Source organism: Onychomys torridus, chromosome 11 (genome assembly GCF_903995425.1).
Source record: "Onychomys torridus chromosome 11, mOncTor1.1, whole genome shotgun sequence".
NCBI lineage: Eukaryota > Metazoa > Chordata > Mammalia > Rodentia > Cricetidae > Onychomys > Onychomys torridus.
Window position 1 is genome coordinate 87696380 of NC_050453.1, and position 17805 is coordinate 87714184.

General features: G+C 41.4%; 1 protein-coding gene across 1 annotated transcript in view; it reads right to left on the reverse strand.

Moving 5' to 3' along the window:
• Positions 1-17805, reverse strand: part of Phlpp1 (PH domain and leucine rich repeat protein phosphatase 1) — a 208505-nt gene that overhangs the window by 117001 nt on the left and 73699 nt on the right. The window contains exon 2 of the mRNA XM_036203005.1: positions 1667-1863. Coding sequence (XP_036058898.1) covers positions 1667-1863 — 197 coding nt within the window. The remainder of the gene's footprint in view (positions 1-1666; positions 1864-17805) is intronic.

Sequence of the window (17805 nt, forward strand, 5' to 3'; positions counted from 1 at the left end):
CCCCCATAAAAGAGAAGCAATAAATCATATCACATTTGCCTATGCAAACACCCAGCATCACAAAGAGACAGACTAGGTCTAAATCAAATATTAAATATATTTGCATTTTAAAATAATCATCTATGATGACAACATTAATGACAAATTTTCATTAATTCATGAAAAGGCAAAATGTGAAACAATAAATTGCACTCAATGGGCCATGGATGTGCTTGCTTGGTAGAAAACTTGCCTAGCATATGTCAAGCCTGGGTTCAATTTCCATATGAAACTGCAAATAGGTGTGGCGGCACACACCTGGAACCCCACACCTGGAACCCCACACCTGTAATCCCACAGCTGGAACCCCACACCTGAAACCCCACAGCTGGAATCCCACAGCTGGAACCCCACACCTGAAACCCCACACCTGGAACCCCACAGCTGGAATCCCACAGCTGGAACCCCACACCTGTAATCCCAGGCAGAAGTATCAGGAGTTCGAGGTCATCCTTGACTACATATATAGTTTCACTCAACCACTCTTAATGCTCAGACAAAGGTTAACAAGCAGTGGTTTCAAAATGCAAGCGTGACTAGATCTAAGTCCACCTTTCAGTCTCACTGAAACCTATTGTGAAAAGGCTTGAGTATCAGCCTTCCTGGGGCTGGTGTATGCCAGGAGAGAGGAGAGCAACTAGCACAGGGCATTCACAAGGACAGACTCAACTACAGAGCTGCTGAACATCAAAGCCATTCATCACCATGCAGATCTGGCCTTACCTTCAATTCTAACTCCTAGAACATATCAGACATTGTCAATATTTTTAAGGTTGTATTTTCACAAAAAAACTGGTTTTTCCTTCTAATTGCATTCTCTACCTAAATCTACCTCCTTTCCCATCCAGGAAAAAAAAAAAAACAGATAGATAGATAGATAGATAGATAGATAGATAGAAATATTTGTTTTATATGTCCCCAATTCCAACAAGCCATTTCTCATCTAAATCAGAACCTTTAACAAATTACATCATTTTAAAATCAGCAAACACTGACATGTGATTATAGTGATGCTACCCCCAGAGAATTTAATACTGGTTTGTAAGTAAACCAGCAGAAAATTTAATAATTCCCCAAGAAAACTGGTTCTATTTTATAAGTGATGGGCAAAAAGTATGCCCAAAGAAAAGCAACTGGTAATGTGAGAAACATCTATTAAGTGTGTAACATTTCCAGCTCAGAATGTATGGCCAGCCATAGTAATAAACTAAAGATGCTAACCCACTAAGTCCCTGAACACAAATACACAGAAGGTAATGGAAGTCTGCTAAGACTTCAGCAGTAGGAGATCCTAAACCTCCATGTAGCCTCCATGAGCACACAAGTACTCCTACAATCAGACTTAGTAATGGTGTCCTGTACTATGAGCTATGTGCGCAACAAAGCAAAGGATGCCTGCCTACTTATAATGAATTTATCATCTGCATTCTAAAATAAAACGGCATTCTGTTGATCCACTTTCCCTCCTGATCCGATGGCATTGTTATTTTCACAGCTCCGGTAACCAATACTGGCCACCAGGGGAACACATCAGAAAGTAGTTCAGACAAGTCAAATCCATCCCCTTTTATTACAGAAATGGCTGAAAGGTCCTTACTATATTTCAGCATTCTTGCTTAACACTTACTTTCCCACCAATTAGTGGCAAAACATGCATCTTTCCGCTCAAGCTGTCTTTCACAGATGATACTATCAAGCAGGTCCCACACAGGATAACCTGGCGTCTTGTCCATCGGTTCACTGGCAACTGCATTTTGCCTTTCCGGACATTGTACATTCCTGAGAGCTGAATCCGCTCGGAGCTCCCAGTGCTGTGAGGTTTTCCTAAATAAACACAAGCAAACATATTACATGTTAGTCTTTCAAATAAGCGATTCTCCCCATAAGCTCTATACTATATCAATTAGGAAACAATGGCTCTAGGAGGAAAAACTAATTTACAACTAAAAGAACATACAGCCAACAGTCATGTGGCTTTATGGAAACCAGGAGCACAATTACTCCTCAGGTGTGTTCAGTAGCAGGTGGAACACAGCCTTTCTGAAAGCCCAAGGGAAAGGCTCTTTTAGGCCCTTTCTTATCACCAAGAGATGGATTCAAGATTTTGATGTTTCATTAGTCATTAGTAAACTAAAAAGAAAAGATTACAGGCCAAGACAAAATAACATTCAGCCACACCCATTTAATGAAAATAATCAGTCTTACTGGGATTAACTACCTGTTTTCTCCCCACATTTATTCAATGTATGTTCACTAAAAAGTAGAAATAAAAATTATTTTTCTGATAGGAACACACCACAAGATGGAGACCGAGCACAGCCAAGGCTCTGATGTTTGGAGCCGGGCAGCGGCAGAGAGAGCACTGTGACTGAGACAGTGAGAAAGACTTCAGGAGTTATTCCTGTTCTGAAGGTAGAAATGAACACAGTAGCACTGCACTCAGGCAAGTCCTGTCAACACAGAAGCAGCTCTGCTGTGCTCTAACGTGACACTGAGGGACTACAGAAACATCAACCCAAAGTCAGATGCTGACTAGATCAGAAAGAAACAGACCCACAGAAGAAACGACATATCTGGAAGTCTAGCAGCCACCAAGTACTAGGGGAAAAAACAGCTCAAGAGCCAACCACACTTAAAACACACTTCAAGAGGATTCAGAGTGTGGAACCCACCCAATAAATACACTTGGCCGAGATGTTATTTTCTAATAAGACTAGCATGTTCTCGTTTGCTTCCTCTTCGAGCATACCAAATGTTTTATAAAGTGACTACTTCACACTTGAATTTTATGCTGGCTGGCAAGGATGAAATGTGGCGGCGGTACAGCTATTTGAGCCAGGTGCCCAGCCACAAACTATAGTGTTCAAGCTTCTCACAGGAAGGGGTCTCTGCTGCTGTCCACCAGTACTGACCTTCCCACAATCAAGGAGGATGCCAGGAGACTGTTCATAACACAAAGAACCTATCAAGGGCTGTCAGTGACAGACCACTGTCACTGTCCCATTCTGCAATGCTCATTTATACCAAACAAGGAAGATGCCAGATGTCTTAGTCTACTTTTTCTGCTGTGATAAACACCAAAAGTAACTTGAGGGGAAGAGTTTATTTCAGCTTATAGGTCATATCCATCGTGGAAAGAAGCCAGTGCAGGGGCTCAAGGCAGGAGCCTTGAGGAAGGAGCTGGTGCAGAGGCCATAGAGGAATGCTGCTTACTGGCTTGTTCTGTGGCTGCTGGGTTGAATGTGCTTTCTTGTACCCCCAAGGACCACCAGGCCACAGTGAGCAGGCCCCTCCTACATCAGTCGGTAGCTAAGAAAATGCCTCACAGACATGCTCCAGACAAAGTTCCTGGAGACAATTCCTCAATTTTGGTTCCCTCTCCCAAGCATGTCAAGCTGACAACTAATAACAGCTACCACATGAGTCTTTCTGCATCTAACAGCTTCTCTTCAATAGGGGAGACAGTAGGGAACAGATGAGATTCCAAGAAAAAAATGGAAGGAAAAAAAAAAACAAAAACAAAAAAACCTAAACCAATACACTGCAACTGAATTCCAAATCCTAATTTTCTCAATTGTAAAATAAAGTAACATTCTCCAACAAAAGATTTTATCTAAACACACCCACACCTCCACACACATGTGTGATCTAAACACACCCACACCTCCACACACATGTGTGATCTAAACACACCCACACCTCCACACACATGTGTGATCTAAACACACCCACACCTCCACACACATGTGTGATCTAAACACACCCACACCTCTGCATACATGAGTGATCTAAACACACCCACACCTCTGCATACATGAGTGATCTAAACACACCCACACCTCCACACACATGTGTGATCTAAACACACCCACACCTCTGCATACATGAGTGATCTAAACACACCCACACCTCCACACACATGTGTGATCTAAACACACCCACACCTCCACACACATGTGTGGTCTAAACACACCCACACCTCCACACACATGTGTGATCTAAACACACCCACACCTCCACACACATGTGTGATCTAAACACACCCACACCTCTGCATACATGAGTGAGCACAAAAAAAGCAGATACTTTGTTCAGAGAAGCTTCAAGGACATTTATAACCTATCACATTTATTCAGATGTGCAAATAACTATAATAGAGATTAAGGGTGAAAAAATTAAAAACCAAGGAATATAAGAGCCCTCAATTTGCCAAATCAAAATATCTCCTAAAGAAAGCTCCACAGCAAATCACCAGACAGACTGACTTAGAACAAAAAGAACCTTTAAGTGAATAGACACAGCAACAGAGACTGGCTTTTTATTCTCTAGTTAGGAAAATTCCTAAGAGTTCCACATAGTCATGGAGCACAAGGGCAAGCCAGGTTTGTTCTCGGGAAACCCTGAAGATCCCACTCTGAATCAAACTCCCACTCCTACCCCCATGTTGCTCTGAGTGCATTTCGTCCTCTAGCTGCTTCTCTGCCTGGGTGTTCCAGGTCAGACACACCCTTGGAACTGGTTGTGCACCAGCTGCACTCTGGGAACATGGAGGTGAATGAGGTAATACACTCCTGGGTAGTCTCACAGGCACACCCTCCTTTGTGTCAGACTCCCTCATTCTCAGACATCAGAAGCATTTAACTATCACTAGTCTTCCAACTGCCCAGTGTTCTAACAAATACTGTTAACACAAAAGAAGTTGATGCTTGCCCATTCAAAGATGAACCAATGGGTATAGATTGGGCTTTAGAAATGTTACATTCACCCCCTACAAGCTCCAGACAATCTCACAACTCAGGAGGGTATGCTTTGAAAGCAAACATTCCAAGCTGAAACAGAGAGGACAACAGGAAACTTAAAAACACATGCATACACTTTCTCTTTGGCACATGGCAGAACAGTGACCTAGAGCTACAAGATGGGTCAGCAGGTTGCCACTAAGCCTGAGGTCCTGAGTCCAATCCCTGAGACCCACAGGGTACAAAGACAGAAAACTCCCACAAGCTGTCTTCTGACCTCTGCTGCACATACATACATATGATAAATGCAATGTTTCTTAATGGTGTTCTATAAGAGCCCTCAAGACACTACCCCATGAAGGGGGTTAAGGCCCCTTGCAGCAAAGTATATCATGATGTTAGCGGATCTGCTTCTTAATGACTTCCTGAACACTCCTTTTCCACATCAAATGGACAAATTTACTTAGTTACTTACTTTTACTTCTCATAGGACAATTGCTGGCTTGGTAGTGGTATAAATGTCTACACAAGCCAGACCTATGCAGAATCCTAGGGTATCAAGAAAGTCTTCCCTGACTACAGGGCTTAAACCAACATTTCTCAGGATGTGGTCAGGGACTCATATCAGAATCACTTGGCTTTCTGTCCGCTATAACAGACCTACAGTTTTGGAATCCTGGTAGTCAAAGACTAAATGCTGATTTCAGCATCACCACCAAAAATTCTGTTTTATGTTAACAAATCTAAAAGCTTTAGGGGGCTGGAGAGATGGCTCAGAGGTTAAGAGCACCAACTGCTCTTCCAGAGATCCTGAGTTCAATTCCCAGCAACCACATTGGTGGCTCACAACCATCTGTAATGAGATCTGGTGCCCTCTTCTGTATACATAATAAATAAACAAAAACAAAAACAAAAACAAAAGATTTAATACATCTTCCCCAAAGTAAGATCTTCCTCCAACTAATGTTTTCCTCATAGTTGCGAATTTCAATTTTCTGCTCACCCTAAACCAGTTACTTAATGTTTCTATACCACATGAAGCCACTTGAAAAATAACATGAAAGAAAGCTATGGACTCTAGGAGGGGTAAAATTAAAAACAAAAACAAATAGAGGGCTGGAAAGATGGCACAGTGGTTTAAGAGGATTTGCTGCTTTTTCAGAGGACCTAGGCTCAGTTCTCGTCAAATAGTTCATAACTGCCTGTAATCCCAGTTCCAGATCTGACACCATCTCCAGGCCTCATTGGACACTTGCATGTGTGTAGGACATACGTGTGCACACACACACACACTCACACTAAATAACTATTTTAAAAGTAGATATACATAAACATCAAATCTGACAAATAGTGCAATTGGATTCATGTGACCAACCTCAAGAAAATAAAAGATGGTGACGTGAAGAGCAAGAGTCCACCAACTTTCCTCAAATGATATTCCGAGCATGTTTAAGGCTTGCTGTGAACAGTAAATTACTCTGAGAGAGCTCAAGTCTTTCCTCCCATCACTTGCAGTGCTCTTCACTCCTTAGCTACAGTGCACATGAGATGCTCTTCACTCCTTAGCTACAGTGCACATGAGATGCTCTTCACTCCTTAGCTACAGTGCACATGAGATGCTCTTCACTCTGCCTCAGGGTCTGAGCCACTTCTCGTGGTACAGTCTGCTAACAAAGTCTGTCTGCTGTTTTGTATATGAAAGCCTTCTTTTCTTTGTTTTTAATGATATTTCACTGCATGGAGACTTCTGGGTTAACAGTCTTTTCTTCAGAATTCTGAAGATGCCCTTCCAGCATCTTCTGTTTCTGAGAAGTGTGCTGCCATTCCTCAGCTGCCTCTCAAAGACTTTCTCTTTATTAGTAGTTTGAAGCTGTTTTTTCTCTTTAATGCATGGTGGGGGGGGGGGTGGGGGCAATGCACTTGGAGGCTAGAAAACAATCCTGGATGAGGGTACCTGTCCACCACCTTAGAAACAGTGTCTCCTCACCGCCCCCCCTCCTGGCTGGGATTGCAGGTACATGCCACCACACCAGGAATTTTTTTGTGTGTGCCAGGAGTCAGCTCAGTGAGCGAGAACTTTATAAGCTGAGTATTTTCCAACTCTCTGCAACATGATATTTGATATGTTCTTTCACATTTCTTATATTCAAGACTTTATAGCACTTGAAATTTATGGTCAAAATTAAGAATTCTGCCAGCTATTGGTGCTTCAAATACTTTCTCTGATCTCGCAAGTCCTCTTTAGGGGCACCAAATGTACAGACACAAGTTAAGCCACTTGAAATTATAACTCATTGATGTTCAGTTCTTTCTGCTTGCTCTTACATTGGTTGTGACAACCACTGTATCTTCAGGTTTACTATCTTTTGTTCTGTAGTGTTTAAATCTGTTAAAAATCAGTTCTAGTATATCCAGCATCTCTAGAAGCCCAATTTGGGTACATGCACACACAAAAATATCTCCTGTATCTCCTGGCCTGCTAATTTCACCTTCAAGAACATACAAAAGGAAGTATGGGGCTGCATATACTTCCTTGCAGTTAACCCTGTCACTCACACTGCTGCTGTGCCAGTCTAGTCCAGTGACTCTTTTTCACATCACTGATCATTTTTGTCTGAACACCATTCACTGTGAATTCTACCTTGGTGAATGCTAATTTGTCTTTCTACAAATAATACAGAACTGTTCAAAGACAGTTATTTGGAAGCAGTTTGTTTCTTGTTAAGTTTATTTGCAGGACAACAGTCTTGAGCCAATAACATTAGTAAACAGTACCCTGATGAGTCTTTTTTCCACTCTGGCTAGAAGGAGCTTGAACTACCCCTGGGCAACATGAGTATCAAGCTTCCCTCTGCTATTCTGGTTAGTGTTTTCCCAGTTTTGCATACTTTGCACACACACTCTCTGATTGGTACTCATCATGTCTTAGTGACGACCATTTGCAGATTTCTAGGACTTCACCTCTCCGAGCTCCCTTTTTTCTCCAGCACCCAGGCCCTATAAATGCAGGTTACTTCCTCAAACAACAGGACTATAGATTTATTGCCATGAAATATCTCTGCTAAGTACTTCCTGGAGCCTTGCTTTGTTTCTTTGTTTACTTCGCATACGCTTATGAGACTTGCAGAAGTCAGTTCTCTTCTACACACAGGTCCTTAGCAGCAAGTGCCCTTGCCTAATGAGGCAGGGGCTGGAGAGATACTAAGTAGTTAAGAGTGTGAATCATTCTTGCAAAAAAGACTTGAGTTCCATTACCAGAACCCAGGTCAGGCAGATCCAGGGGATCAGATACCCTTTTCTGCCGACTTCTATGGACACCTACACACGTTGCATAGACCCACATAGACACACAAATATATCCACACAAAAATATATTTATAGATTCTTTTATATTCTTCCCATGTACCTTGCTTCTTAATAAAGAGAATGGCAGAAGCAACAGTAGCAGCTTGCAACCTCCAAAACTGGGTCATAAAAGGCACAGGGGCATGGATACTACTTACTTTCTCCAAGATTTTATAGAGACAAAAATTCTTTGGAGGAGGCCGACCGCTTTGTCATGGGGACACACACAAACTCATAAATGGCCAAGAGGCAGAAGAACTTCTAGCATCAGTGAGGAACTGAGAGATGCCTCCAACCATGTAAGTGAGTCCTAACACAAACAGATGCTGAAGCTACTGTCGAGCTCAAAGAACTGTAGCCTGAGACATATGACTGCCCCTTACAACAGAGCCTAAGCCAGAACATTCAGCAAGCTCACACCTGAGCTCCTGACTTAGTGAAAGTATGAAAAAATAAAGGTTTGGAATTCTGAGCCACCAAGTCTAAGAACAGTGACTAGAAGAACCTTGCATGTTAGTTTCACTTTAGTTCTGTTTACTGAGCACAACAAAAATTTAATAGCTTGTATTTCTCTAAAAAGATCTTTAAAAAGTCTTTAAAACTTTGTATAAATTAGTATAACTGGAAATAGTCTTTTTAAAAAAGTAAGAATGGCACATTAAGCTGTCAAAACAATTTCCAAATGTTATGAAACTATAAAGCTTTATGTCAAAGCAGAACCAAAAGACTAGGACTATCTGAGGACTATGTAGCTAATGAAGACATTCAGCATGGCCTGGGGTGAGTGACAGCGCTCGATGCTCTCACATGCACTGCTCTATCTTTTGAGCTTAAGCACTGATAAGCTATAAAGTGTGTCATTATTGGACTCAAATCCTTAAATCCTTTCTGACAGGTTCTATGATAGAAAGAATGAATTGACCACTGTCTAAGACCATCTCAAGAGCCAGCAAATAGACTGAAATGACCCTGCAGGAGTCTAGAGACCAGAGCCCTAAACCGCAGCTGGTAATTCTGTCTCTTACGAAGACGCTGACACCACAATGACAAGCCCTGCCCAACAGGAGCTCTGAAACAGACTGAAGTCTGGTGGCTCTTAGCTAATGAGAATGACAACCAGCTACTAACTAGACTGAGAGAGGGTTACTGTATGCATCAAGTCATCTGCCCAGAAACTCTTCTCCCTGATGGCTATTCAATGTGTTTAGGGTTATTTATAACTACTCTCCAACTGCTACAGACTCTTAATCCTAGAAAATACTAACAGGCTAAAATTCCCTTTACAATACTCATGAAGGAGTACCAGAAAATGTGTGCTATCCCCAATGGCCTTAATGGTTCAGTAAACACAGAGCTAAAGTAATTTAAATGTGGGGAGAAAAATCTACCAGAGAAAACTCTCAAAGAAGCTATAGCAAAATTAGTTATGAAATTTCAAATTATAAGATTATTTCTGTAACTGTAGGTTTCACCATAAATAGTGAATGAAAACAAGTTCTAGTGGAAGACCACAAACTTTTTAGCATGTACCAAAAATCACCAGGAAGTTTGCAAATAAAACAGATTGTAGGGTTTTACCCCCTAGAGTTGTAAACTATTCTGGATAGGGGCTTGAGAAAGCACCAAGACTATAGTTTGGACACACCAACTTCCAGCACTGGGTTGTCAATGGCTCCTCTAACACAGGTTCGGCTTCACTTGGTTATATTAACCTCAGCCACAGAAGCAAATGGACCAGGCTGGAGGAAAGATGAACCTGCCTAAGTTCTCAGGCATCTTTAACTCTATCCTCTATGCACCAAGGAAAACTGGTTTAGCTAGATTTAATAGTTGATGCTCGGATCTTTTTGAGCTGTGTGTTTTAAAGAAGGCTTCTTCAGTTTTGTTACAACTTTGCATTCATTCAGAGTCAGTCTCTCTCTCTCTCTCTCTCTCTCTCTCTCTCTCTCTCTCTCTCTCTCACACACACACACACACACACACACACACACACACACACACACACACACTTTATGATCTTCTCAATTCCAGGAGCAATAGATGAGTAGCTATAGCTAACCTCGTTTGTTTCTATGTGGCCATAACCAAACAAGTGACCAAAATCAGCCTGGGGAGGAAAGGGCTTATTTGTCTTACACTTTCACATCATAGTTTCTCATTGAGAGAGGCCAAAGCAGGAACCTGGGGTGGGGGAGAAACTAAAGCAGAGACCTGGAGAAATGTTCCTTAATGATTTGTTTGACTTCTTTCTAACATGGCTCAGGACCCCTGCCCAGGGGCAGCACCATCCACAGTGGGCTGGGTCCTCCTATATCCATCATTAATTAAGAAAATAACCCACAGGCATGTCCACAGGCCAATCTTCTTTGAAACCAGGTGACTCTAGCTTGTGTTGACAAAAACCAACCAGCACAGTAGCTGGTTGATGTGACTTCCTGCTCTTCACTTCTGGCAAAGAAACACATTTGAAATCTTTCACATTGATCTTCACTTGTCAACTCAAAAGTCTTTCCATTCTGTGACTTCCCCAAATGGTAGGCCCACGTTCGCTGTGTACAACTTCACATAAGACCCCCAACAGACTTTCAGCATGTCCCTAAACTGTCTTTCTTATCTGAAATTCCTGTTTTCAGTAGCAGGCACAATCACAGCAACACTGCACTCCCTGCCACTGCCACTGCCATCTCTGCTGTGACACACAGCAGACCTGCCCAAGTCCACAGGTCACACGTCTGCCACACTCAACATCTCACATTACCTACATTTCTATTTTCTGACCAAAAACATCACTCTTAGCAGACTGCATCACCTACCATTCTGACGTCAGTATTTCTCCATAAAGAATGTCACAAGACACCAGAATTTAAGTGTAAAATGCCACAAAAGTAGCTGAACTTTATTGGTGTTGAAAAACCTGAGAAAGCCTGAGGGTAGGCTTAATTGAAATTTGGACTTCAGAAAACTACAAAGTACTACCTCTTGTGAGGCTTTAGAGATCTGAGGAATGACTAATTCTTAAAGCTTAACATAAAAAAGCAAAAATAAATAAATAAAAATAAAGAAATAAAAAATCTCTATGGCCACTAAACCAGACATGTCCAGCGTCCTCCTCCTGGTGGAAACCCAGTCTCTCAGAGGTGGTGAACAATGCCGTGGGTGGAAATCAGAACAACAGAGCTAGATAAGACAATTTCACAGTTCCATCTAAGTCAAGTTTCCACTTTGAGAGCTTCTATTAGGAGTGCTATGCTCCACCCAGGTATATATACAATTCTTAGTAAATCTTAAGATAAATGTCTAATGCCAAGCATGAATGACTTTTGGATAATCTGTACCACTGTTCAGCTCTAAGACACAGTGAAAACCTGTATTTCAGTTCCCTTTCCTGATAAAGATAGACTTCAACTAGGATGTGTTCAAAAGATTACAAAGAGCAATTTCTTTCTATATAACCGTATCAGTCACAACAGAATTCAAAATACTTTCCACAGTTATTTTCTCTAGGAGGTACAATTATGGACTTGTTTCCCCATTTATAATACATACTAATATAAATTTGTCAAAATGCATCTTTTTCCTTTCAAGGGCAAAACCACTTATATAAGTTAATTTTCTCTTCACTACCATTTTCCCTACAAAGCTGATTAGAGATGAACAGTCTACAATTAAAAGTTCAAAAACTGACTTAAGCTAATCTTGGGTGAGCTAGATGGCTCAGCTGGTAAAGGCATCTGCTATTGAGGCTGTCAGCCCAAGTTCAATCCCTGGACCCACATGATGGAAGGAAAACGGATTCCATAACTGTCTTCTGTCCTCCACATATGTGCTCACACACATACACACATGAGCACGCACAAAATAAAGAATAACATCACCTTCATCAAATGTCTAAGTCTCTCCAACCATGATTCTCTTTCAACTTACTAGAAATCTCTAAAAGAAAATTTTAAAAAAATCTTCCACACTCTATGATATCCCATAGGAAATTAAAGGAACTTTAAACTTCTTCAGAGCCACATTAAAAGGCTACAAAGTTACCACTTAATTTTCTCAATTATTAAAAATAAGCCAGGCTTGGTGACAGATGCCTGCAATCCTAACCCTTGGGAGGTGGAGGCATGAAATCAGCTGTTCAAAGTGAGTGAGTTCAAGGCAAGGCCAGTCCAGACAACACCAGGCCCTGTCAATAAATACATAAATGTCCAAGTGTCAAAAGTGTGAAAGTAAAAAGAAGAATAGCCTACTATTTTATACTATTATATTTGATACTATTGTGACAGTTACCAATTTTTATATGTACATCTTTTGCATACTGGTAATCAAAACAGATATACTGTTATATATTCTGCTCTCTCTGCCAGCTTACATCATGTACCATTTTCCAGGCTGTCAGTCTTTATGACTTAACACTTGAAAATCATGCCACACCTTATCTACTCCTAGTGGATAGCTGAGTTCTGACTCCATGAAGTGACAGATGTTTTCACTACCAATTCTATCTCAGTGTCACTGCTTCTTTCTTTCCAGCCACTGTTGTGAACAGCTATGAATCAAAGTGAACCGAACAACAAGGTTCCACTTCTGGATAGTCTTCCAGTAGGAGTGAGCATCATTCCAGACATTCTAAGACCACCCAAAAGGAAGAAAACCAAGAACTTTCAAAGAAAAGCCAAATCCAAGATAAAAATGGACCCAGACAGACTATCAGAAGGAAGTGGATTCCACGTCATTGTCGCCAATATTGGCATCTGAGTAGATATGGAGAGAACTGATTAAAGAAAATATCCCACAAAGAAAGGGGAAGAGGACGAGGTTCATACGTTTGTCTGGTGAGAACTTTTGTATCTCTACTTAAAACACATGATAATTTTATCTAGCACTCTATATTGTTGTCTCTTTTTGCTCCCATCTACCTTTAAAAATGTGTTTTCTCCACAAGGAAAAAAAGAGAACCTGAGCAAGTGAGTGAGCAAGCTGCCTCCACTGTTCACTAACACAATCATCAAAAGCAAGTGTGCACTCTGCAGCCAACAGCACAGCAAATGCAGACAACCACACGATGCTCTACAGTGGACTACCATGGGCTTGCACTGCTTGCTGTCACAGAGCACAGGGAACAGTCTTTCCCACCTAGGGTAATGACTTAATTCACAAGCCAGCCAGCCATTGGGCTTCTGGGGGCCCTTTCTCTAACTGCGTAAATCCATTCTTTCTGTGCTTTGGAGTCCTTCAAATCTAATCCCATCCCTTGGCTTGTAGATTACAGCACAGGAAAAATATAGGTACTTTTTTTTCTACATGCAGGCTCAAAGCCTTACCTACTACTTGGAATACACTAAGTGTTCAGTATGTTACATATATTAGAGAAATAACACATTAATCTGTTTAGGCTAAAGAAAGCCAATTCCTAGCTGGGCGGTGGTGGCGCACACCTTTAATCCCAGCACTCGGGAGGCAGAGCCAGGCAGATCTCTGTGAGTTCAAGGCCAGCCTGGTCTCCAAAGCGAATTCCAGGAAAGGTGCAAAGCTACACAGAGAAACCCTGTCTTGAAAAACCAAAAAGAAAAGAAAAAATAATCAGGCTAGAGTTTTGTGTTTCCTACAGGAATAATAATCTATCCGTTTTTGGAATCCCTGGAGATTAGCAAGCAAACTCAGTCTCTAAAATATACTGACCACAGAAAGAGTATTTGTAACTCAGACTACAAATAAAGTGAGAGGCACAACATCTCTGCAGAAACATGAATTTACAGGCACTGTGAAAACCTACATTAAGACTCTTAAAGCCAAGTTGTCATTTTCACTGTGATGTATAAAAGCAATATGACATTCTAAGAGTTTGCTCTGAACTCACACTTTTCAATCCTAAGTTATAGACAGAAATTCTCATTTTTATAGGACAACAAATCATAAGATGTCATTACTCAAACCAACACAGAAGACTGTGAGAAACGATCAGAATACACACAGGAAAGATAATCCTCATTTGCAAAATGATGAACACTATGAGGCAAAATAGGTTTATTTTTATATGAATGCACAAAAATTACAATGTGCTGTTTTGCCAGAGACTGACTAACCTTTGAACAATTCAATTTTTAATTCCTGAACATACACAGTAGTTACATTTCTTTGCCTCTCCTGGAATGAAACTAAAGTCATTCAACTGGTCCTGACCAATGAACTGACTGGGACACACACACCATCTCCTGAACTGGAATGAAACAGTCCATGCTGAACTCCACATGCTGCCCAGACAGAAAAACTCAAAGAGCAGCAGACTCTAGAAGAGCTCTAGGGCATGGGTAAACCACAAGACAGAGGTCTTGGCTCCTGTGTCAGCTGAGATGGAGCTGCCTGCCTGAAGAGATTAGCCGTGGACATGGTCAAGAGCACTTTTAAAACATCTGTTATGCTCTAACAGTTGATCTGTATAGCTGGCTGCTGCATTAATTAATATGTCTCTATCATGGTTACACTCAGGTTAAAATTACCCCCACTGGACCAGGTGTCTAGGTCTGTGAATGGCAAGAGTGGGGCACTAGGTTCCCTGTTCTTCCAGCATGCAAGCAAAGCAAGGACAACCTAGAAGCAGGCCTGTCAGAACACACAGATGTCAACAGCATGGCAAGACACCCACTCCCTCTCAACTGCCAGCAAAGCCCTGAAGAAAGCAGAGGCCACCTTCTGTTAAGAGTGAACCTTGGATCCCAAGGGCTGCACAACTCCTGTAAACTGTATGGACTTAAGTCATTTATTTTCTCATAACTCTAGAGTCTCCAAGTCTAAGGTCAAGGTGTTGGTGGATTTAGTTCTGGAGGCTCTAAGAGAGAAAATATCCCATGCCTCCTCTTGGATTCCCGTGGGTTCAAACAATTCTTGGCATTCTTCAATTTGTGGTAGCCTAACTCTAGTCTTTCCCTAGGACTTCACATCAGCACCTCCTTGGTTCATATCTCTAGTATTTTCTTCTAAGGGTGTGTCTTGTTGGATTCAGAGCCTAATCTAATCAATAATGACCCCATCTTAACTAATTACAGCAGACTGAGGCTCCAGCAGGACAATAATTTTGGCATAACCATTGACTGTACAACTGACCTATGACCTAAATAAATCTAATTTTCTTGATTTTTTATTCAAAAAGTTAAGCATTTTCTACCTTTGACCATTATGGTAATGCTTTTTCAGTACAATGCTGTTGAGAGTGTTAAAAAAAAAAAAAAAAAAAACTAAAAATCACCTAATACCAAGCAATTCCCCTAACAGAGCCCTAAGTAGATTGCAAGGCACAATACATTGTTTTGATTTCAAAATACTGAAATAAAATGCTCTAGAAACGAAGGCATCATGACTCTGGGCATCCTATCCACAAATCTAAGATAATAAAGGCCCATGAAGCACATAATGGGGGCTCTCTTTGGGGAGCGGGCATAGGAGGACAAGAACTAAAAGAAGTAACTGGTTGCTCAGTGCCTAGAAGACTACAAGTTGTCATTTGCCCAACTAAGTTCGGGCTCCTACAGAGGGCACACAGTGGAGCCGTGGATGAAAAACAAGCAAACACACATATACCATTAAAATAAATGCTACAGGATGAAACCAAACAATTTTTAATTCAGACTTTAACTGCTAATTTTACCTAAGATACTTAGCCCTAATTAGTAGACCAGAAATACAGTAACTGATCTAGGCATATTTTGTAGACTCCTTCTTTAGTTATATGATGTCCTAGGGCCACATATACTGTAACTGTGGCATTTATTATACTTCCAACCACTTGATCCTTTTAGAGGAGGGTTAGAATTCCCACGGGTTTGGTCTCTGCTTTGTTCCATCCAATCCACGGAATGATTCTGTTCAAGGAGACTCAGGGGTCCTCTCTCAGTCCCCTCAGTGGTTCCCTTGCTGTTCACACTGGTCTCTGCAGGGCAGCTGGCCTGCTGCTCTTCTCCCCTTTGAGCAGACTCTGGTCTCTAACCACTATGAGCCTGCATTTCCTTTCCTCCCTGGAGCTCTCTCCACAGCCACAGAAGGAATAAAGGAGAGCCCACATCTGTTAATTTGCCAAGATCTCACCTTCTTTGCCAGTGAATGTCAGCATACACCAATGAAGGAAGGTAATCAGAATAAAGTCACAGAAAAAGAGATGGCAAGATGGTCCAGCAAGTAAAGACGCTTGCTGCCAATCCTAACAACCTGAGACTACATGGGGAAGGAGAGAACCAACTCCTACAAGTTGTCCTCTTACTTCTACAAGTGAGCCATGGAACACACAGACACACAGACACACAGACACACACACACACACACACACACACACACACATGCACTGACACACACAGGCATGAATGTGCACACATACACCATACATACATACATACATATATATATATACATATATATACATATATATAATTTTAGGGTCTTTGAAGATGGACACAACTTTCTTTTTTATATACTCATGAGAGAAATGCTCCATTCTTCATCTCCCCTCTTTTTCTCTCTACACTGTGAACAATTTAAACTGTATTATGGTGATAGGTCAGAGTTTATATGTGCTATACATGATTACTCTAGAGGCAGAAAAAAGCTAAGACCAGCACTTATATCCTGTAATATAAAACTAACAACTTCATATGAGTTCTCAAATATGGCTGTGCTGCCTGAAGAATATCTCTGGATACCAACTGTTAATCTTCTGTTAAAGTCTGCCAGTCACAGGTGCTTATTGGTAAGTGAAAGACCACTTAACAGAGCAAGCAGCATATGCTAATGTCATCGTGGCACTTGGGGACTCCTCACACTGCCAGTTTCATATAGCAGCTCATTTACCACTTTTTGATTGGTTTTCCTTTCTCTTGACAAGTAATGATTCAAAACCACTGCTGCTTTTCTTTCTCTCCTTAAAAACTCCCTCACTACTAAGAACCTCATTCAGCAGAGGAAATTTCAAGGCCAGAGGAAGGGAATGTGGGCTTCAATAACTTGACTCCGCTAGTAAACAATTCATCTAAAACATTCTGGCTTAGAAAGAACATTGCTAGGCTAAGATATAGCAATTCTCTGGCTTTTTTTTTTTAAGTATTAATTCATCTTGAACAGGTGTCACATGGACACTCAGGGAGAACTGGGAACATCTGTTTTCTTTCTTACCACTGGCCTTATCAGGGACCTTCCTGGCTCTGATCAATGAATTAATTACACACACAGTAACCACCTAGAGATCTCAACTGAAGAACTCAAAGAGAAGATTGAAGCAAGCTTTCAGGAACAAATGAGCAATCCAAAAATCAAGAGGAAGAGATTCTCTTCTTCTCATGACTGTTGCTTGAGTGGTAAAGGCATGCCGATAAACCTTGAGAGATGCAAACTCAACAACACAACTCAAATACTCAGGGTGTAGGTGCTGTGGGGTATGTGTTCACACCTGTGCACATGTGGAGGCCGGAGCACAACACTGGGTGTCCAGAGCTGTCACTCTCTGCCTTATTCCCCTGACAGAAGGGCTCTTGTAAAACGGCATCCTTGCTGGGGCAGGTTGGAAAGGGGTACCAAATTTATACCATCTCTCACTGAAACATGTAACTAGGTGACAGCCAAAAAGCCCCAGCAATCCTCCTGCCTCCACCCCCACCATACATACATGCACACACAAACACTAGGGTTACAGCCTTTAAAAAAA